This window comes from Lichenostomus cassidix, chromosome 1 (genome assembly GCF_008360975.1).
Source record: "Lichenostomus cassidix isolate B80296 chromosome 1, HeHo_3.0, whole genome shotgun sequence".
NCBI classification, from domain to species: Eukaryota; Metazoa; Chordata; class Aves; order Passeriformes; family Meliphagidae; genus Lichenostomus; species Lichenostomus cassidix.
The window spans coordinates 459,893-482,431 of record NC_139479.1 but is presented as its reverse complement, the minus strand read 5'-3'; the positions used below and the strand labels follow the sequence as shown (position 1 = coordinate 482,431).

At 55.5% G+C, this 22,539-nt stretch overlaps 1 protein-coding gene across 10 annotated transcripts in view; it reads right to left on the bottom strand.

Annotated features, from left to right (window-relative positions):
- STIM1 (stromal interaction molecule 1) overlaps positions 1 to 22,539 on the bottom strand; it is a 70,046-nt gene that overhangs the window by 3,167 nt on the left and 44,340 nt on the right. For 2 of the 10 annotated variants that reach the window (XM_085071872.1, XM_085071953.1), the window contains exons 7-12: positions 19,902 to 20,079; positions 15,338 to 15,505; positions 13,829 to 13,929; positions 12,906 to 13,141; positions 10,588 to 10,668; positions 7,032 to 7,422 (exon numbers count right to left, since the gene is read on the bottom strand). In XM_085071872.1, coding sequence (XP_084927998.1) covers positions 7,032 to 7,422; positions 10,588 to 10,668; positions 12,906 to 13,141; positions 13,829 to 13,929; positions 15,338 to 15,505; positions 19,902 to 20,079 — 1,155 coding nt within the window. Of the gene's footprint in view, positions 1 to 4,488; positions 4,508 to 7,031; positions 7,423 to 10,587; positions 10,669 to 12,905; positions 13,142 to 13,828; positions 13,930 to 15,337; positions 15,506 to 19,901; positions 20,080 to 22,539 lie in introns of all 10 variants that reach the window. The other 8 variants (XM_085072328.1, XM_085072417.1, XM_085072162.1 and 5 more) reach the window with 7 other exon arrangements.

The following is a 22,539-nucleotide window of genomic DNA, read 5'->3' as shown; positions in this document are numbered from 1 at the left end:
TTGGGCATCCCCACACGAAGCCATGCCCAGCCCCGCCGCTGCACGTGGTTTGTGCCCAGCCTGTGCCTACCGCTGTTGGCCAACGGGGCCAGAGGGGCTCCCGGACCCCTCTGGAGAGTGGGAGGCAGGAGGAAGGGGGAAATGACAAGTCACAGCTCGCTCCTCCCGCCTGGATGGGTGCTGCCCTCAGGGCAGCCGGGCCAGGAGATCCAGTGCTTCCCAGCGATCCCATTGAAGAGCAGAGCCTGCCCGGCCAGCGGGATGCAGTGAGGAGCCCCAGCCCTGCCCCACGCACAGGAGGGTGCTGCGGAATGGGAGGCGAATGGAGAGCAACACAGCGAGGAGGGGAGAAGCGAAGGGGTGACGAGAGGTGGGAGATGCTGCCCTGTCCCTTGCCCTGTCCCTTGTCCCAGAGCCCCCCGAGCTCTGCTCCTGGCCTGGAGCCCTGGACATGAGGCACCAAACCTGCCTGGCACTGCACAAGGAGCCCCAGATCCTCTCCTACAGTACCACCAACATCAGCCTGGAGGCAGCCAGAGACCAGCAAGACAAGGGAAAACTTCCTCAACACAGCTGGCACCTGTCGAGATGCTGAGGCACAGCTGGGGAGATGCTCAGGAATCCTGGACTGGTTCGGGTGGGAAGGGTCCTTGAGGACCATCCAGTGCCACCCCAGCCATGGCAGGGACACCTTCCACTGTCCCAGGCTGCTCCAAACCCCAATGTCCAGCCTGGCCTTGGACACTGCCAGGGATCCAGGGGCAGCCACAACTTCTCTGCTCTCACCTGAGCACAGGGACACAATCCCAATCCCTTTCCTGCTGCCCACGCTGGGGAATCAGCCCAGGACACAGGAATTTCAGGTCCCAGTGCTCATGGCCAAGGCCTGTGGTTCTTCTCCCCAGGGCTGCTCCCAATCCATTCTCCCCCAGCCTGTATTTGTGCTGGCATTGCCCCACCCAGGTGCAGGACGTTGCCCTTGGTCCTGCTGAACTCCATGAGGTTGGCACAGTCCCCTCTCCAGCCTGTCCAGGTTTCTCTGGATGCCCCGTGCCTTCCCTGCAGGGTGTGACCACCCGGCTGTGTGTCACCAGCACTGTGCCAGGGCTGTCCTGGATCCCAGTGTCCCTGTCAGTTGATGAAGACATTTCCAGCGCTGGTCCCAATCCCGACCCTGAGGAAGCCATTCCTCACTGCTCTCCACATAAACTGATGGCACACACAGAGCTGGAGTCCTGGCTGTCCCAGCATGACGAGGTTGTACAGACATGGAAGATTATCCTTGAACTGGAACAAGTGCATTTGAAAAAATCCTCATGGAATAAACTCCAGCCCTCATTCAGCAGCTCCACAGGAATCCAGGCAGGCAAAGGGCATCACAAGACCTTGTGGATGGCTGGGATACAGCCACAGATCCACGGTGGGAGCCCAGCTGTGGAGAATACCTCAGCACTTCTTTTGCCCAGAGCACTGCTGGCATTGTCCTTGTCCTTGCACATGGAGCTGAGCCTGGCCGATGTCCGAGCGCCAGAGCACATCCCGGGAGAACGGAACATCCGGATGGTCTGAAATCCCCAGCTATTCTGAGTGAGCAGCTGGAGCTCCTCCAAGGGAGACACCTGCCATGGATCACATGTGGAGCCACCGAGCTCCCAAGGCCACCAGCACACACTGCAGAAGGTCACTGTCATGGCTGCTGGCCTGTGGCTGTCACTGGGATAACTGGGATAACTGGGCCTTGGGAATAGCAACAGCCATGGAACTAGTGGGGCTGAACATGAGGGTGTTGGAGTTGACTCCCAAAATATGGACCTTGGCTGGGAGACCTCGGGATGCTGCCAGTGCCTGCTGGAATGTCACTGCCATCACAACCTCCAACTCCCTTCCTGTAAGGAGTTCAGGAGTTTCCTGCTCTTCCTGAATGTTTCTGGTTCGTGGCTTACTATACCTGCAACAGGGGAGTTTCTGCTGAGAATTCCTGCCTGGACTCTCCTGTCCCAGGAAAGGTGGCAGAAGCCACTGCCTGCACATGCTGAGCTGTTGTTGAGATGCTGCCAGGGTTAAACATCCACTTCCAGAGGTTTATTTCCTCCACAAATCCCTGGAAAGTGCTCCCTTTCCAGGAAAACAGAGCAGATTTTAGCCACAGGGGTTGGCACCAGCCTGATGCCAGGAGTGGCCAGCTCTGGGTCCAGGCAGAGTCAGGAAGAGTGAGGCTGTGGGGAAGAACCTGGGCATGGGAATGGTGCTGCTCAGAGCCAGGATCAGGACAGGCAGGATTGTATCCTGGCAGGAATGCAATGCTTACTCTGCACTCATGGAGGAGGTGGGAGAACCCCGAGGGACCCAGCATGTCCTGGCTGGGCTGGAGGTACAGCAACACCCAATCCCCTCACATTGTGTCCTAACAACACCAAAGAATCTTCTTTCCCATGAAATCCAATCCAACCCTTCTGGCTGCCACAATCCCACAGGGATCCAGGTGAGGGTTGGTGAAATAAATCCTTCAAAACATCAAGAGAGAGGCAAACACAGCAAAAAAGGGATTTTTTTAACTGAGGGGACTTCAAGATGTGTGAAGAGGGTGAGGCTTCCCCACTGAGCTCCAGAGAACTGCTCCCTCTCCCACAAATCCAGCACTTTTCAATCCAGAAGGGACCAAATCAATCCTGTGGCACTGGCAGCACTTGGACAAGATGATGACAGCAAATGGAGAGGCATCCTCTGCTCCAAGGGAATTTTCTTTCCAGAGAACAGATGCTGGGAACCCAATCCCAGGACAGCAGTGGCTCAGGCAGGGCCTTGGTGACACTATGGCCACTGTGTCACCTCCTGGGACCACTATGCCCACAGCACAGGGTGTGGGGACATCCAGGGGGATTTGGGGGCCATGTCCCTATTCCTGGTGTGGCTGTCCCCTGGGATCCTCTGTCCTGGAGCAGATGTTGGCACCACGTGGGTCCCACCTCGTTGGACCCCAGTTTATCCCTCTGGGCTCATCCAGGGGACTGAAGGAGCTGATGCCCACAAGCACACAATTCCCAAATATTCCAACGCTCTAAGCTAACCCTCCTCACCCCCAGTCTCTCCAGCTGTAACTCAGGAATATATTCCTGAAGGATACAGGGAAGATCTGGTGACACCAGCACCCACCTGCTGTGCCAGGCTCTGGGGACATCCTAGCCCACAGGACACACTCACCACGCCAGGGACAATCCAAGGGACACCTGACAGACACAGGCAGCTCCTGCATTCCTGCTGTGGCACCCACGGGCTGATTTTGGGAGCTGAACACCAAGGGCTGGGAGCTTCTGCTGGGATTTTCTTCAGCCCCAGAGGAGCCTTTTCCTGGTGGTCTCCACAAGAAGTGCACAACAGGGGGGACAGCATTCCCAGGATCACACTGGCTGGGTCAGAGACAGCAAGAGGAGCAGATGCTCCCTAGTCCATGCCAGGACAAGAGGAAAAAGCTTTCCTAGGATACTGCTGTCCTGGATGAGGCTCAGCCAAGGCCTGGCCTGTATCCTGCTGATTTCCATGAGGATTATGCTCTCAAACTGTTACAGCACATTTTCAAGAGGAAAAGCTATCCCAGGACACAGCTGGCCTCGATGGGATCCCAGGAAGAGACCTTCAGAGGAAGTGTTTTTGTGGAACAGCAGGAGCTCCTGACAGCTCATCCCTCCTGGAAACCAGGGAGCAGCAAGTGGACAGGGAAATACTTGGGAGGCTGAGGCTTCCTCCATCCCAGCAGTGCTCACTGCTGTTTTCCATGGATCCAGGCACAGCTACACCCCACAGACTGACCCCATCACCTTCCTAAGGCACGATGGATCTGTTTCCACCTGCGCTTCCTCCCACCCCACCAGGATCCACCCGAGCCCGAGGGAGGGAGAGAGGGTGAGGAGATGGGGATGGCAAACAAAAGAAGCAGAGAGCAAAGCATGGAGTAAGGAAAGCCTGGAGTACAGGAAGCCTGGGAGTGGAGGAGGAGCAGGGGAGGAGCAGGAGGAGGAGGATGGAGAACAAACACCTGTTTTTCCCTGGCCCTGCAGCCCATGAGGGATTTCTCCCCCAGCCCACAGAGCCCTTGCTGCCTCATCCCTCCCTGCACCCTTGGCTGCCAGGCTCTGCACCTGAGCATGTAGCACCAGGCCTCCAAGGCTTTTCCTAAGGCAAATTCCCAAATTTGCTGTGGGGCTGAGCTCAGCCTCAATGCAAACCCAACAGCAGCTTCCTCCCTTCCACCCTGCAAGAGCTGTGAATTACTCATTTCCCTGCATTCCTGACTCTCTCCCTTCCCTGCGCTTTGGCTGCCACCTCCCTTCCTGGTTGGAGAAGGGCTTGGGCATGGAATTTGGTCCTACACTCCCATCTCCATCAGTGTTATCCACCTGAGGCAGGCACTGGCAGCAGAAACCTGTGTGCACACACAGCCCCTCCAGCCCCAATCCCCCCGATCCCGCAGCCACCTCGAACAGCTCTGACCTTATTGCCGCTGGATCCTCTGAAGCCAATTGCAAAAGAGAAGCAAAGAGTGAGGAGGTGAGGGAAGCAGCTCCCTGCCGGGATAACCCCAGCAGGATTCCGGAGACAGTGATCCCCAGCCTTTCTCAGGGGGAGCAGCTCCTTGGAGATGAGTTCTCCTGTGAGCTCTCCCCAGCTTTGGCATCTGCTGGAGTGGGAGAGGCTAGAGAGCTCCAGCAGCCCCACAAGCAGGGTGGCACCTTCCTCCTACCAAGGGAGCCAGCAATCTTTGGGGTTCTGCTCTGGTCCTTGGAGTGACTCCCAGGAAGGCCTTTCTGAGCCTCCCCAGCTGTCCTGCCTGCCTCCCTGGGAGGCTGTGGAGCTCGAGGGATGGATGGATGGAAAGGCCTCCAGGACTGGGAATATCAAGGAGGAGAAGCGATCCATCGGCCCAGCAGCGGCGCTTTTAGGGATGCATCAAAGCAGGATCTGCTAATGATGCAGTTGGATAAAACAATTAACAGTGACAAAACTGCATCTCTGGGCACCCAACTCTTCATTTCTGCTGCCTGGGATGAGCAGGGATGGATGAAGTGGGGGGAGCTGCCTGCTCTGGTGCAGCTGGAGCAAATCCCAAATGGGTGGAAGGTTCTGACTCCATCACTTACCCTGCAGCACCAGCTGGGCTTTGCCAGAGGAGCAGGGAGAGGACAGTCCTGCTGTCACCCAGTGCTGACCAGCTGGCCTCTGACCAAGGGGAGGCACCACCTATTCCCTCCTAACAACCTCTGCACTGTCCCCTTCCCTCCCTGGGTTCCCCATGCCAGATCTCATTTCCCTCTGCCACTCTCAGGGGGTCTGAAGGACTCAGGCTTTGTCCTGGGTGGGAATTTCATGTGTCACAGGCCTCAGGTGGAAATAAATCACATTTAACAGCTATTTTAGGCCCAGGAGCTGAGCTCCAGGCTGCCAGGACAAGCACTCCCTCCTGCAGAGTCAGGGAGGCCAATGGAAGCAGGGAGCAGCAGCATTCCCAGCTTTTACCTCTCCAGCTGGGACAGCTGCACTTGAACCCTCACTGGTAGGAGATAATTAATTACACTGCTTCTCATCATCCCCAAACAACCCTTCCTGAATTAACCAAGATGCTGCTCTTGAATTCTCCATCGTGGAGCAGGTGGAGGAATTTCCCCCTCGACATTCCAGACTCCAGCATGTGCCTGGGGCTGCTCAGCTTTGAGACATGTGGGGCAGGGAGAGGTGGAACATCCAAACCAGACTGTGTGAACAAGGCCAGGAGAGACCCCAGCAGCTGAGGGCAGAGTGACCCACAGGTAAAGGGATAACGGGACAATGTGCTGGGATGGGTGACAATGTGGTGACTGGGAATGTTGTCCTGCCTGGATAAATAATGGTGACAGGACATTTCCCCTATCCTCTGCCTCACCAGAGACTTCCAGCCTCCTCCCAGCAGTCTGCTCCTCAACACTGAGGATTAGGAGACTATTTTCAATTTTGCCAAGGAGAAAGCATGGAGCAGAGATGGAATGAGCTGTCCAGGGTGACAGGCAGCACCTGGCAGGGACAGGATTTCCTGGGCCATCACAGTGCCTGGGACACTGCAGGCCACCAGCACACATCCCACTGCCCCAGTGCCAGGGGATCCTGCAGCTGCAGGGACACAGCACCTTGGGAATGGCTGCATCCATGACCCCATGGACATCTGGGATCTCATCTGGGATGAAAGGCATCCCAAGGGACCTGATCCTGTGCTTGGGACACAGAACATTCCTGAACTGGCTGGGTGCCCTGGGAGCATCCAGGCAGGATTCCTGCTCCTCCCTATTGCCAGTGCAGTGCATTGGGACAGCTCTGGGATTTAGGGATGGGGGATAACCAGTCCCTGGGATAGCTCTGGGATTTAGGGATGGGGGATAAGCAGTCCCTGGGACCCACCAGGTCTCCAAAGAGCCAACTGGAAGGGACCAAGCTAAAGCTAACTACAGAAGCTCCAACTCCCTCCTCAGACATTCCTTAGCAAAATCACCCCTATTCCTCATCCCTACCAGACCAGAGTCAGAGTCACTCTGAAACACATTCCTAAACTGCTGCTCCATCCAGCACCTCTGGAAACTATCCCAAATTTACCCAACTGCTACCTCGTGATCCCCACCCATCATGTTCCCTTTGCAATTCGCTTGTGAGGCACCCAGGGAAGTCCAGGCTTCAGATCAGGTCAGGTTTGGTGATCGGTTGTGTTACTTCCTCACATCCTCTCGTTTAGGGAGTACCAAGCACCTGGGAATTCTCATTGGCTCAGCTACAGTGAAACAACAGCACAGCACCTTGGCAATGACCCCACTGAGCTCAGGGGCGTGGGGATGGAACCCTCCTTAGAGGCTCCAGCAGCACGGGAGAGCAGTGAAGGAACAAACGTGGATAAATCATGGAAAAAAGGCCCGAAAGAAAAGGGCAGGAGGAACGTGGGAGAAAGAGCACCCCAGCAAGCGTCAGCTCTGAGGCACGGCAGGCAGGAGGCAGCTAGAAAAGAAACAGCAATATACCCAAAGCTCCCAGTGCGACAGCGAACTCCAGAGGTGACATCAGGAGGGGGCAGGTCGGGGATGGAATCCATCTGGAGGAAATAAGAGGTGGTGTGATGGTAATAGATAGGGTGGACATGGCAAGCAGGAGCAGGTGCAGTGGTGGTGGATGAGGAGCAGGAGGTGGAGGAGGTGGAGGCAGGCGATGGGCTGGAGCCGGGCAGGTCGGAGCTGAAGGACTGTCCGGAGGTGAGGCTGTGCATTCGGCGCAGGGACACTCTGCCCGCCCGGAACGGGGCCACGGGGCCGGGCTCGGGCTGCCCCGGCACGAGACTCTCTACCAACCTCTGCGATCCGTGGCCGTGCTGCGGCTCCACCAGGCGCTGCCGGACTGTGCTGGGCAAGGCCGGAGCTGCAACGACACACAGGACAGAGCTGAGGGCACAGCCTGGCAGCTGGAGCTCTGCCAGCATGGCACTGTGCCTCTAACACCGTCCCTGTCCCACCAGCACTGTCCCTCTAATGCCATCCCTGTCCCACCAGCACTGCCCCTCTAACACCATCCCTGTCCCACCAGCACTGTCCCTCTAACACCATCCCTGTCCCACCAGCACTGTCCCTCTAATGCCATCCCTGTCCCACCAGCACTGTCCCTCTAACACCATCCCTGTCCCACTGGCATCACCCTGCCAGCACCATCCGCATCCCACCACTCCTGTCCTGCCATTCCTGTCCTGCCAGCACCATCCCTCTCCTGCCAACACCATCCCCATCCTACCATACCCATCCCACCTTTCCTATCCCACCAGCACCATCCCACCATTCCTGCCCCACAATTCCTATCCCACTGGCAGCATCCTGCCAGCACCATCCCACTGTCCCCGTGCCACCATTCCCGTCCTGCTGGCACCATCCCACCATCCCAGTGCCACCAGCACCATCCCACCATCCCAGTGCCACCAGCACCATCCCACCATCCCAGTGCCACCAGCACCATCCCACCAGCACCATCCCGCTGGCACCATCCCACCATCCCTGTGCCACCAGCACCATCCCACCTCGTGCCAGCAGTTAAAGCCCGTTTAATGCAGAAGCAGCTTTAAGCTGGTGCTGAACATGCTGGATTAATGCCCAGCCCATGGAAAACTCTGGCATTGCTGATGTAGGTGCCTCTGAACACCTTATCTGAGCATCTTGCCTGATGCAGAGTGTGATTCATCCCACCCGTGATTCATCCCACCCAGAGCTGCCACCCAGCTCCTGGAGAGCCAGCAATTGGGCACTGCCAGGGCATGGGCCATTCCACCCTCACAGGAATCTCATGGTTGCAGTGCTGCTGCCTGGGTGGGACCTTCACAGCCCAAAGCAGGAGCCCCAGGTGAGCAGCTCAGTGTTGGCACCTAAAGCTCCAGGAGCTCAGCTCTGCTCTGCTGCCATCACTGTCCTGCCAGGGCAGCACCAGGAGCAAAGCATGGGCAGCACAGAGTCATACAGGAGATTGGGTTGGCAGGGACCTTAAAGCTCATCCAGTGCCACCCCTGCCATGGCAGGGACACCTTCCACTGTCTCAGGCTACTCCTAGTTCTGTCCAGCCTTGGACACTTCCAGGGATGGACAGCTCCCTGGGTGGTTCAAAAGATTGGATATTGGGAAGAAACTCTTTCCTGGGAGGGTGGGGAGGCCCTGGTCCAGGATGCCCAGAGAAGCTGTGGCTGCCCCTGGATCCCTGGCAATGTCCAAGGCCAGGTTGGACATTGGAGCAGCCTGGGACAGTGGAAGGTGTCCCTGCCATGGCAGGGGTGACACTGGATGGGCTTTAAGGTGCCTTCCAACCCAAACATTCTGGGATTCATGCCTGATTCCTCCATGCCTGAACTGGTGACTCTGGTCCCAGAGTGGCCTCACCTTCTCCCATGACCACTGTGACTGATCAGAGAGACACTCAATCTGAAAAATATTCTCCTCTGGTTGGGGGAGAGGAGAATTATTCTCAATTCCCCTTGGTTTGGGGAACCACATGGAAATGTCTTTCGGAACCCTGGCACCAGCTCCTGACCTGCCTTCAAAGCTGCTCAGGATCCCTCCAGCCCTGTGGCCACATGTGGCTGGAAGTGGAGCTCAGCAATCCCTGAGCAGCTGCCTGTGCCCTACAGCTGCCCCCAGGGTCACCCCAGAGCCAGGAGAGGTCCCTTCACATGGCCAGAGCCTTGGGAAAGCTCCCCTCCAGCATGGAAAACTGAGCTGCATCCCCATCCTCAGCCAACCAGGCTGGTTGTACTTCATCCCCTTGCTGTCACTCCATACAAGATATTCCTCCTTTGGCAGGAGATAAGGTGTTCAGGATTGTTCAGGATTTCTTATGTGCATAAGAAATTAATGTAGGAATGGGGTTAAAAAAGATGCAGAGACAGGAAAGCTCAGAAATGGAGGAGGAGGAGAGCTCCTTTGGGAATGGAAGAACCAGCAATCCCTGCTCTGAAAACTCCCAGCTGGACACACAGGGCTCCTCTGGCAAAATGACTTGGGACTGAAGGATCCACAGGGATGTATTTCCAGTGGAAGAAGGAATGAGAAGGAATAATTCTGGCAACTTGGCTGTTTCCACATCCCTGAGGTGAATCCCAGTCTTTCCCACCATTTGAGTTTGCTGCTCCTTGTTTCCTATGCTGCCCATCCACAAATCTGGAATTTTACACCATCCACCTGCTATTGCAAGATTTGGGGGTTTTTTTCAGCTCCAGAGCTGCAATTCCAGTTTGGGAATCTCTGTGTAGAGGGATCTGACAGGGATCTGACTGCAGAGTAACTCACTGGGGGGATGGATTTCTGCCACAGCTTTCTCTTTTCCTTGGGCCACACTTTTTTCCCTGTATTTTTTCCTGGCGTTCCACCTCTCATTTACCAACTCAATACTTCCCACCCTTGCACTTTCCATCTCCAAGAATTACCCTGCAATGAGCTCTGGAGCACAGGCTGGCACCTGGCTTCCCAAACCCACCAGACACACGTTTTACCAACATTCCCAAACTGCCTGCCCAGCATCCCAAGGAAAAGCCCTCCCTGCACCCCCTGGCCAGGGCTGGCACATCCTCCTCCTCCTCCATCCCACGACAGCCACTGCTCCCAAAGGGAAGGTTTCCAAAGGAAGTCAAGGCCAGGAGGCTGTGTGCCAAACCCATGGCACTGGGGCACCAGGGGACAAGTTTCCCTGAGAGGTGGCACTGCTCAGTTTATTGAGGGAACAGCAGGGAAGGGGGTGGGATGGGACTGGGAATGCTGTCACCTCCTCCTGGCCTCACTGGGTCCTTAACCTCCACCTCAGGGGTAAAATGGTGTGAATCAGACCCTCCAGATTCCCTAAGTGCACCCAGGAGCATGTGGGAGCTGCAGCTGAGATTCTTCTTCATCCCACCAGACTCTTCCCAGGGTTAGTACAGGTGGCAATGGCTCGGTGAGGAGTAACACATTAATTAGTTCCCGTGCCAGAAAGATGGAAAATTGGTGGATGGATTTTAGTCCAGAAAAGGGCCAGAAGGCAGAATAAAAAAAAAGAGAATATAATTGAAGAGAACCAAACCAGGGTATTTCCAGAGGGACTGGTCCTCCGAGGACAGCGAGGAGCGGTCGCTGAACCTGCGCCCGAAAAGCCAGGCTGCATCTGGGGGGAGCAGCCAGGTGGGAAGAGGAGAGAGAGAGATGGGATTTACTGGGAGAAGCACCACGGGTCCTCAGCAACATGTCTGGGCAGGAGAAATGCAGCACTGCTCTCCTCAGGCTGGGTTTGTACCCGAAGGAAAAAAATCCTACAGGGAAAGGGACCCTTGCTTTGAGAATTTGAGTGCCCAGTGCTTGTCACAGGGTGTGTCACCTGCAGCAGGGTGGGCAGCAGGGTGGGCAGGCTCTCTGCCCAGCTCTGGGATGATGGAACTGGAAATGCTCCCTGGAAATGTCTCACTCGAGGCATCTCAAGCGTGAAGAAGCTGAGGCTGATTTTGGGGCTGAAGGGTCACACCTGGCCCAGCTCAGGTCCTTAGCTGTCACCTGGGAGTGTCCCCAGACATCCCTGCCAGCAGTGCCCAGCTGGGGCTGTGCCAGGGCTGCACCAGAGCTGGCCAGCTCCATTCTGATGGTGACTGGTGACAACAAAGAGCAGGAGGTCACCATTCCCTGAGGCTGTGATGTCCCCAAGCACACTGATCCCATCAATCAGCAGCTCCAACTCCCATGTCTGCTGGGCCCTGGGAACACACAGGCACCCTGTTCTTCCTGCCATCACCCAAACTGTCCAAGCTCTGGGGACATGGCTGTGGCACACAGGGCACCTCCTGCAGCACAAAGTGCCAACCCTGAGGCTCTTCTGCTCCTCCCAACAGCCCTGGCTTGGATTGAATCCTCCAGGGTGCCCAGAGAAGCTGTGGCTGCCCCTGGATCCCTGGCAGTGTCCAAGGCCAGGCTGGACATTGGGGCTTGGAGCAGCCTGGGACAGTGGAAGGTGTCCCTGCCATGGCTGGGGTGGCACTGGATGGGATTTAAGGTCCTTCCTAGCCAAAGCACCCTATGATTCCATGAAAGAAATCAGGGTGCTGTTCCTGTGCCCCCAGACCCCTGTCACTGCTCTCCAGCTTTCCCAGTCTCCTGTGCAGTAGCTGGAAAATGCCCTTCAGAGAGAAGCAAGGCAGGATCTGGGCCAGGTAAGGCAGGACCATCAGCCAGGGCTGACTGCCAGCTGTGGCAGGGAAGGTGACAGTGTCACCCAGCCCAGGGGCTCAGCAGCTGGCATGTCACAGGCACAGGGTGAGCCATGCTCAGCCACCCTGGGAGCTGATGCTCTTTGTCACCAACAAAGAGGGACAGGAGGTCCCCCTGGGTGATCACAAGCCCTGCATAGAGCTGGGGAATGGGAGTTCAGCCTCTGCTCCAGGGAATGTCTAACAGGTCCCTGAGGATGGAACACTGCTGCTCCCACCTGGAATAGTGCAGGAGGCAGCTGTGCCTGAGGAGGGGGCAGCTTTGAGTCCTTTAAATCCCAGAAAAGTGCTCAGGCCAAGGGGATATGGGGATAATTCCTCTTCCTGTCTCACTGCCACACCTGCCCATGCCTTTGGTTGGGATTTTTTGCTAAATGCTTAAATCAGTGAGTTGACCAGAACAGCACAGACAGAATGAAATGATGATTTACAATTTCTAAATTACCAGTTCTGCTGGGATTAACAAGCTCCAAGCAACCCAGCAGTGGGGCCTGGGCTGAACAACCATCAGGATATTCCTGACCCTGATGGACCAACTGTGTTCTTCGGGCATGGAAAACCCAAGCTGGATCTGATGTCTTAATAATTTTGGGGTTTTTTTCTCTTCATGTTCTGTAACTTGGTGTAGTTCTTTGCTCTTACAGAATGCTGAAAACCTCTGTTCTCAACATATTTGGCCAAAACAAAGCTCTCTGGATAGAGACTCAAGGATGTACTTGTTACCCTAGGGCCCAAAAATATGTAAACAACAGTGGAAAGGGGGAGCAGGACTGGGGTGATCAATATCATCACCTGAAGGTGTGATTGGAGAATTAGGGACCAATATGCTAACAGGACAGAACTTATAAAAGGTGAAGAGCTCCTGACCCTGAGTCCATTTTGGGTGTTTTCCCTCGAGGGGGACTTTGCTTGCCTGAGAGTACCTTGAAGGCCCCAAATAAATTTGTCAGCTTTTATACTCCTAATTGTTTTAGCCTCTATTTCAGGCACCCTGTTTAGGCACCAGTTTAACGAATCCCTCCTGCAGCAGGTGAACTACAAACCCACAGCTGCAGTGTGTCACAACCCCAACCCCAGCAGGCACAGCCCCATTCTTGGGGAGCACCCAAACAGCCCCTCAATCCCCCCGAGCCCCAAAGCGACGTACATTGGATGGACATGGGCGACACGAGCTCCTCGTCCAGGTCATCCACATCATCGGTCATGATGAAGTGGGAGGGGTTGGGCCTGGGGGTTCCCATCCAGCCAGGGTCGATGTTGAGGGCTGAGGCCAGCGAGTGAATCCCGGGGTTGTTGACGATCTGGAAGCCGCAGAGCAGCTCGATCTGCTGCCAGCGGTGCAGCCGCTCCCGCAGCGCCGCCGTCACCTCGCTCAGCGCTTGTCTGGGGACACACAGGGACAATGGGGACAATGAAACCACCCTGAAGCACCCTAAAGCACCTAAATGGAGTCCAGGGGGCAGCTTTGCATCCTGAAATTTGAGATGCTCTTCGCTCCAATTCCAAGAATACAGGAATTAAAAGACATGGTGACAGCTGAAGTGTCCAGGAAAAATAACAAGGGGGAATGGCTTCCCAGTGCCAGAGGGCAGGGAGAGATGGGATATTGGGAAGGAACTGTTCCCTGGAGGGTGGGGAGGCCCTGGGATGGAATTCCCAGAGAAGCTGTGGCTGCCCCTGGATCCCTGGCAGTGTCCAAGGCCAGGTTGGACACTGGGGCTTGGAGCAGTTTGGGATAGTAGGAGGCAGGGAGTGGCACTGGATAATCCTTGAAATCCCTCCTAACCCAAACCATGCCATGCCAATCCCTCAAGCATTCTGCAGCCTCCTGAAACCTCACTTCGACAGGACTTTTAACTGCTCCACATAACTGTGATCCCTTGTTTGCCACAGGTAAATTTAACAGGTTATTGATGAAGAGGAACAAGCCCAACCCCAGGTCATTAAGGACAACAGGAGCTCAGCAAAAAAAGCCTCAAAGCCTCTGTACAGGTGAGGACATTCCTGCCTGGGACAGAAGAGGGATGGAGAGGGAGTCAGGGATAAGGGAGGAGTTGAGCAAACACTCACTTTGCAGTTAAGATTTTATGATCAACATCGTCCAGAGATGAGCTGTGAGCAACATGGAATGTCCCAAAAAGGGTGTTTCGCTTCTTTTTGATCTTTTCAGCCTGGAATATTAATAGGAAAATGTCACAGGAAGAAGAGAACCTGATGTTTCCTCCAGGACATGAACATCCTGGGTGGGCTGGGGCAGGAACAGCAGGAATGGTGTTACTGAGGAATGTTATTCTCCCTGACACAGGGGTGAGGAATTCACCAGCAGCAAGTAGCAGGTTGGGGATTTCATGCTCTCTTCTCCCAGCTTCCCAAAACTCAGAGGGACTGAACTGAAAGGAGGGAACTTTCAGGGCAGGGGTGGAGGAATTCCTGGAGGGATTTCATAGCCCAGTGCACGTGGCACCTGGGGACATGGGGCAGTGGTGGCCTCGGCACTGCTGGGGGCACAGGTGGCCTTAAAGGTCTCCAAGGGCTTCTCCAAGCCAAACCATTCCATGATTCCATCAATCAGGTACCTCACAGTGAAGCTCTCCTAAAGCCTTGGCTCGTCTCTCCCAAGACTAACCACCAAACACACCGTGGGAGTGTTGGGTTAGGGAAGATTTTTGGTTTGAGGTTGGGTTTGTGTCACTGTATCAAAAATTAAAGCCTCTGCCTGTTGCTCTTCAGTTCCCAGCTCCAGTGGCACAAACCTGGCACTTAGGGAAGCCAAGGATGTGGATGTGAGAGCTGACAGAGCCAAAGGAAAACCTCTGGAATGTCAAAATGTTCCCAATAAAAGCAGATTAGAGCAGACAGAGTTTTCCCTCCTGCCAGCCCTGCTGGCTACATATGGCCATGGAGACAAGGACATGTCACAACAGCTCCCTGGCACACAACACCCCAGACTGGGAATGCAGTGATGATTCATCACATGGATTTTGGGATTTCACTGCCTGTAAATGTTCTTCACCTGGAGCAGGGATTGTGCTGGAGAGGTGCAAAGCCTCCTGCTGAATACCCAGGGCAGCAATCCCTGTGTCCCACAGCTTCCCAGGCCTCCAGGCTGAGAAAACACCCAAGTCAGGACCTGCCTGCCCTGAGAGCCCACGGCTGAGAACCTTCATCATCTTCATCCTCATCCCCATCCTCATCCTCATCTCACACCTCACTTGTGCTGCACTTCTACAAGATGCGAATTTCAGGTATGAAAAGACAAAATGCCCTCGAGCTGAGGGCAGGGAGAGATGGAATACTAGGAAGGAATTGTTCCTGGGAGGGTGGGGAGGCCCTGGGATGGAATTCCCAGAGAAGCTGTGGCTGCCCCTGGATCCCTGGCAGTGTCCAAGGCCAGGCTGGAGCAGCCTGGGACAGTGGAAGGTGTCCTTGCCTATGGAATGAGATGAGGTTTAAGGTCCTTCCCAAGCCAAACCAATCTTGCATTCCGTGATTTCACAAAACAGAAGATGCAGAGAAATCAGCTCTCAAGGCTTCACTCCCCAAACCTCCCCACAGACCCCTGGATGCTCAAACTCTCACCCCTTCCTTAGCCACCAGCAGCTGCTTCTCTGCGTTCTGCTTCTTGATGTTGTAGTACTGCACCTCCACCTCGTGGGTCAGCTGCAGCCACTTCTGCAGGGCCTCGGGGGCAGCCCAGCTGCAGTGGGACTCCAGCTCCTTCTCTGCGTTCTTCAGCGCCATCCGCACCTGGGGACAAGTGGGGACACCGTGGGGCAGCCGTGGGGACACAGCCCTGCCGAGCTCATCCCAAACTCTGCTGCCAGAGCAAAGAGGGAAAAGTCTCCAGGCAGCTTCATCTTAGCCATGGCAGCAGGAAAAGTCCTCTGGAGGAGCAGTGGCATCCTGGGGACTGCTAGAGAGGAGCCACCCACACGCCAGGCTGCTGCTCCAAGCACCAGAACCACCCACAGATGATTCCTGCCGTTCTACAGCGGAGCTCCTGGCTCAAGAATTCCCAGCCAGCACCATGCTGTGCTCCCTCTCGACCCCTCCACGTCAGCTCCTCTGCCACAGGGCACACAAACACCCTCTGGAGCTGATGGCATGATGCACAAGGTTGTGGAAAGGGAACTAGGCTGCTGCTGAGGATGCTCAGGGGGTTACTGCAGCCTCTAGAAGCTTCTGCAGAGCTCCCTGCCTGTGGGTAAATCCCACAGATCCTCCTGCAGAGGCACAATCCCTGACAGGACCATGCAGGAGATAATCCCTGACAGGACCATGCAGGAGATCCCTGTCTCACCACAGCTTGGAGCCAAGCCCAGGGAGCTCGTCAGGAGACAACTTCCACAATGGAGCAAGTGAGAAAAATATTTGGACACACAACACGTGCTGCTGGTTGGGAAAAGAAACAGCCTGGCTGGGTCAGCCATTCCTGGGGTCTCTCCTTTCACCCCAGCCAAGGCTCCACCACACCCTGACATCCCACAGAGATCAGCATCAGAAGGGAGTGGGTGAGAAGCCACTTGAGGACACTCCAGCCTCACAGAAAAGCCTTCAGTGGTGGAGAGCACCAAGAATTAACTCCCCCCTTGCAGTGCCCACCCTGTGGAGAGGCTCTGACCCCAGCCCTGCAGGCAGGGAAGGATGGGAAGTGCAATCCCAGGACAGCCACTCTCCAGGATGGGAATTCTGTGCTCCCACAGCATCCCTGGGCTCGGGAGGGTGGGGTGGTTTCACACTGCTCAACAGCTTTGCCTCCCACCCGCAGCACCTCGCAGAGCTTCCCTGCTCCTGCACAGCCCACGGGCACAGCCCTTTCCTGCACAGCAGTGGGTGGATGAAGAGCAGCGTTTCTGGCAAGGATTGCTCACACTTGGAGCTCTTCCCTTGATGTGTTAACTCAGTCACGGCGCACCGAGCCTGGCTCTGAGGGTTTTAGGGAGCCAAGAGCCCTGGGGTACAGGCAAACTCTCTGAAATTCTGTATTTTATCTGTCCAGCAAGGAGCAGCCCCGAGGCACCACCCACAAGAAGTCAAACACTTCCACCACTTGTGTGTGATTTACAGCTATTCAGTATAGAACTGCCTAAATCAGTCCCTGAGTGCCAAATTCAGAGTCACAGAGCCCAGGTTCTTCCAGGCTTTTCCCACAGGACACAACCTCAGCAGAACTCTGACCACCACCCACAAGCAGCTGGGATGCAGGAATATGGAGGAAAAGTGGGTGGGAAATCTCTCCCTGGGTGTTTGGGGTAGAGGAGTGCTCAGAACACTGACAGGAACAATGGTTTTAGGGAATGCTGGGAGAGGGAAGTGGTGTGGAACAGGCAGGGACCAGTGGCTAAAATGAGTCTCCACAACCCAAACCCTCCTGGTTCTGCATAGAATCCATACAAACAGGAGTTATTTTGTGTGTCTCCATTCTCCTGGGAAGATTCCTAGGATCCTATTTGGATGACTAAGAGCAACAACTTACAAGGAAATTTATACAAAAGTTATACTTTGCCCTGGTGAGATCCCCCAGAGTGCTGAGTCCAGCCCTGGGACACCAACAGCAGCAGCACATGGAGCTGCTGGACAGAGGAGGCCATGGAGCTCCTCCAGGGCTGGAGCCAGGCTGGGAGAGCTGGGAATGTTCACCTGGAGAGGAGAAGGATCCAGGGAGAGCTCAGAGCCCTTCCAGGGCCCAAAGGGCTCCAGGAGAGCTGGAGAGGGACTGGGGACAAGGGCTGGAGGGACAGGACACAGGGAATGGCTTCCCAGTGCCAGAGGGCAGGGAGAGATGGGATATTGGGAATTAGGAATTGTTCCCTGGCAGGGTGGGGAGGCCCTGGGATGGAATTCCCAGAGAAGCTGTGGCTGCCCCTGGATCCCTGGCAGTGTCCAAGGCCAGGTTGGCCATTGGGGCTTGGAGCAGCCTGGGACAGTGGAAGGTGTCCCTGCCAGGGTAGGGGTGGCACTGGATGAGCTTTAAGGTCCCTTCCAACCCAAACCAGTCTGGGATTCCATTCCACACTTCCCTCAGGGTTCTCTGGGTCTGTGGCCCCACTGGGGAAGGTGACCTGGTGAGGAGAGAGGGATGGATGAACATTCTGGAAGCAGGACACTTCTCCATCCCACACACCCAACTCCAGCAGGAGCTTCCAAACCCTCCAGTGTGTTTTAGTGATACGAATCAACTGGTGCAGAAGGAGGTCTTGGTTAATATTCCCTGGGCGCAGGGAATATGTTGAACTGGGAGGAGCTGTGGGGTCAGAGGGGGTGACTGGTTAATGTCTGGTGTGTCCTCGAGCTGCTGGGACAGTGCTGGGGTTACAGGCACACCGTGCTCAGTGGGACACTCCAGTACTCACCTCCCGACGGCCTGAGGAACACACAGGTCACAGCAGCTCGGCTTCCCGGGCTCCTTACAGTGGGAATGCAGGGGGAAGTGGAAGGGATGAGAGCTGGGCTTTGCCAGAGCTGGGAGCCAGCTGGGTGAGAGGGCTGGGAGCACCTGAGGCCACGCAGCCCTGTTTGGTGGCACAATGTGTGTTTGTGTCAGGATGGACACCTCAGGGCATGTCCTGACCTCATGGGGAGGCTGGATGGCACTTGGGAGGGAGGGAGGGAGGAGGCTGGAAGAGAGCACAGCTGGAAACAGCACTGGGGGTCTCAGGGCTGCTGCTGCTCCAGGCAGGAAGGGAATTTGCTGTTTGCACCCCTGCACTGCCCCTTGGCTCCCAGGACACTTGGTCCTGCATTGCCAGGGAAAACCCTGAATTCCTGCCTTGTCTTCTTCCCTGTGCTCCATGGTGGCAAAAAGAACTGGACACAGTTGGGAGGATACAACCATGGCCTTGGAATATCCAAGGAACTTGCCTGGCTCAGGCAGTTTTGGCTCCCAGTTTCAGTTTAAACTGATCTTTAACTTAGAGTCAGGTGAGAATTGTCTCTCAGGTGAGACAGGAAACAGCTACTGGAAATTGTGGGTTTGGACTTTCTTGTAGGTTTGGGGAGGTTCTCGTTGGATATTGGGAATATTTCCTTATGGAAAGGGCTGTCCAGCTCTGGCACAGGCTGCCCAGGGCAATGGCAGAGTCACATCCTTGGAGGGATTTTACAGGATGTGGCATTTGGGGACATGGTCAGTGGTGGCCTTGGAAGTGTTGGGGAATGGCTGGACTTGATGGTCTCAGAGGGCTTCCCAACCCAACCTTTACACCCCTGTGATCCACAAGAAAACATGGAAAGCACAACTGAACTCATTCTCAATCTCTCCTAAAACCATGGATACAAACAAAGGGAGTGTATGGCTTGGAGAGGGAGTCAGAAATCCCAGAGGGTGCAGCTCCAGGCCAAGTCCAACCCCTCTGCTCCTGCTGGGGTGTCACACAGTGCCAGCACCTGCACAGTGACTGGGACTTGTAATGGGTACTATGGAGAAGAGACGTGGGGCTTTTCCTCCACAAAGAGGAGTGGGAGAGCAAAGGCAGAAGAGCAGCAGCATCAGAACCTCACTGGATTCAGGGGTGGTGGAGAGCAGTGAGGAGTGATGTCCCTCGGGAGCCAGGATTGGGACTGGAGCTGGGAAATGTCTTTGTTGGTGACAGGGACACTGGGATCCAGGACAGCCCTGGCACAGTGCTGGTGACACACAGCTGGGTGGTCACACCCTGCAGGGAAGGCATGGGGCATCCAGAGGCACCTGGACAGGCTGGACAGGTGGGACTGTGCCAACCTCATGGAGTTCAGCAGGACCAAGGGCAACGTCCTGCACCTGGGTGGGGCAATGCCAGCACAAATACAGACTGGGGGAGAATGGATTGGGAGAAGATCCACAGGCCTTGGCCATGAGCACTGGGACCTGAAATTCCTGTGTCCTGGGCTGATTCCCCAGCGTGGGCAGCAGGAAAGGGATTGGGATTGTGTCCCTGTGCTCAGGTGAGAGCAGAGAAGCTGTGGCTGCCCCTGGATCCCTGGCAGTGTCCAAGGCCAGGTTGGACATTGGGGGTTGGAGCAGTCTGGGACAGTGGAAGGTGTCCCTGCCATGGCACTGGATGGGCTTTAAGGTCCCTCCCAACCCAGACATTCTGTGTTTCCATGATTCCCAGAGGGATGAAGCAGCACTGCCCTCACTGCCATGTCCCCATCCACCCCTTACCTGCTCCAGCTCCTGCTCGGCGTATTTCTGCCGGCTGAGCTCGTTCTCGGTGCCCTCGCGGAGCTCCCTCAGCCTGTGTGCTTCCTGCTTGGCAATGCTGATCTCATCCTGCAGCTTCTTCTCCAGGTGCACCTTCTCCACCTCCACGGAGCGATGCTCCTCCTGCGCCTTCTGCAGCCTGGAAAACACAGAGAGGCAGAGCCAGTGCTGGGCTGAGCTCTGCAGACACCCTGGGCTGATCAGCACCATCCAGCCCAGCCCTGCTCCTGTCTGCCCACGTGGATGTCAGGCAGAGAGCTCACCATGGCTGGAGAAAAGGAAATTGGCAACTGCTCAGTCTCAGCTTGATTCATCTATCAAATACTCAGGATGCATTTTCTTCATTTTCCAAAGCACATCCAGATATCCTCTAACAAGCCTCAAATTAAGCTGAATTTTTGGTGTTTTCACCAAAGTGAAGACTTTGATAAAACAAAGGAGGGGAACATCTGCCAGAGCACATCAGACCACCCAGCCAGGATGGCTCCATGCAAAATCCTGAAAATTCAAACATGTCTTAATCTTGTTCTTATTTTTCATCGTGACAGAATTAAATCGGTAGGAATACATGGCAACAGCAAGGCAATGGTGGCAACAACGAAACCCTGGATCTCCATGGATTAGTATATCTTACATGAGGAGCTGACCTGCACTGAGCTCCCAGCAAGGCCTCTGAGGCTGGCAGGGCATCAGCCGGGCTCAGAGATCATCCAAGTGTCACCTGTCCCAAGGGGAGATTTCATCCACCTGGAGATGTCCCAAGGGGAAGACAAAGAGCATTCCCAAGGGGAATTCAATACAGACACAGAGCTGTCCCAAGGTGAGGATGACATTGACAAAGAGCTGCTGCAGGAGAACTGGGAACACGTGTGTGACATCAGCTGAGACAAGCCCTGCACAGGCTGGGACAGCCCTGTGCTCCCAGGACACCCCAAACATCCTGCTGGGACAGCTCTGAGCTCCCAGGACACCTTAAACATCCTGCTGGGACAGCCCTGAGCTCCCAGGACACCCCAAACATCCTGCTGGGACAGCTCTGAGCTCCCAGGACACCCCACAAACCCTGCTGGGACAGCCCCAAGGTCCTGTCGTGCCCCACACCCAATGCCCACTCACAAAACTGACACCCATGACACGCCTGCCTCCTGCCTGGCCACGGGGATGGCTGTGGGACTCGGGGACATGGTTATGGGGTGATTGTGGCTGTTTTTAGCTGTGTGGGGCAGGGGCACCATGGAAGGACAGGGCATCCACAGGCACCTGGACAAGCTGGAGAAGTGGCACCATGAGAACCTCATGTGGTTCCACAGGGCCAGGGGCTGCACCTGGGTTGGGGCAACGCCTGAGCCATCGACTCTTCCAGGGCTAAGAGACCACCAGGAACCAGCAGGTGACACCAACCCTGCCATGCCAGGGACACCTTCCACTGTCCCAGGCTGCTCCAACCCCAATGTCCAACCTGGCCTTGGACACTGCCAGCTTCTCTGGGCACCCTGGGGGCTCACAGTGCAGGAGCTTCCATACAATGAGCTCTTCCACAAGATGCACACACCTCCAGCACAGACCTTCCCACACCTCCAGGCAGCAGCAGGATGTGCCAAGACTTGATGATCTCGATGAGTCACTTAATGGACTGGCAAGTGTCACTGCTGAGGGATGTTCTCAAAGGTGCTTTGAAGATGAACAAAACCCAGGGTTTTGTATGAAAATTCCCAGCTCCTCGGGAGCGTGTCTGAGCTGCTCAGCAAATTCCAGCAGCAGTGGCACTGGAGAGGCATCCTGTGCCTTCCAGAGGTCTGTTCAGCACTCAGCTTTACCCAGCCAGCACAGGAGGCTCCTTCAAGCTCTGGAGAAGAAGTCTCAGAGCACAACTTCAGCACAACCTCTCCCCAAGTCCAGGAGCACTGGGCTGTCCAGAGTTTTTGCTGTTCCTACAGCGGCTGAGGAGCACAGCTGAACCCCACTGGGGAGGGATGAGGAAGAGGAGGAGTATTTCCCCCCAAAAGGCTTCCCAAGGTCTCCAGCTCACCTTGCAGCCCTGGAGCTCCTGCTCAGTGCTCCCTCTGCAGAGGACAAGCACTCCTGAGCTGCTCTGGCTCAAGGCTCGAGCTACACCAAGTAAAGTGGTTTTGTGTTTCTTCCTGAGGGGCTTTAGGGCATTAGTTGAACTTCCCAGGAACATCCACTTGTTTACATGGCTCTGCCCTCAGCAGCAGGGCTCAAGGTCACTCCCCACAGCACACTGCTGGCACTTGGAGCCTGGAGGTGACACCCAGCTGAGCCCTCCTGTCCAGGACACTGCTGGATGGATGTGGAGAAGGGATTCCTGTCTCCTTCCAGATGCAGACCAAATAAATCAAACTTGCTTTGGGAGTATTTCCAAGCTGTGAGATAAAACACACAGCAAGGCTGTGTGGAACCAGCTGTGGACTGGAGCTGGCAGAGGAGAATGGACTTTGTGCCAGGGAAGGTGCCCAGTGTGGCTCCATCACCTCAGCTCCCTCAGGCTTCTGCTCTCCTCTCAGACACCAACTGCTCCCATCTCACAGGGGACAGGGAGATGAATCTTTTTACTGTAATTATTTCTCAAATCCTCAAC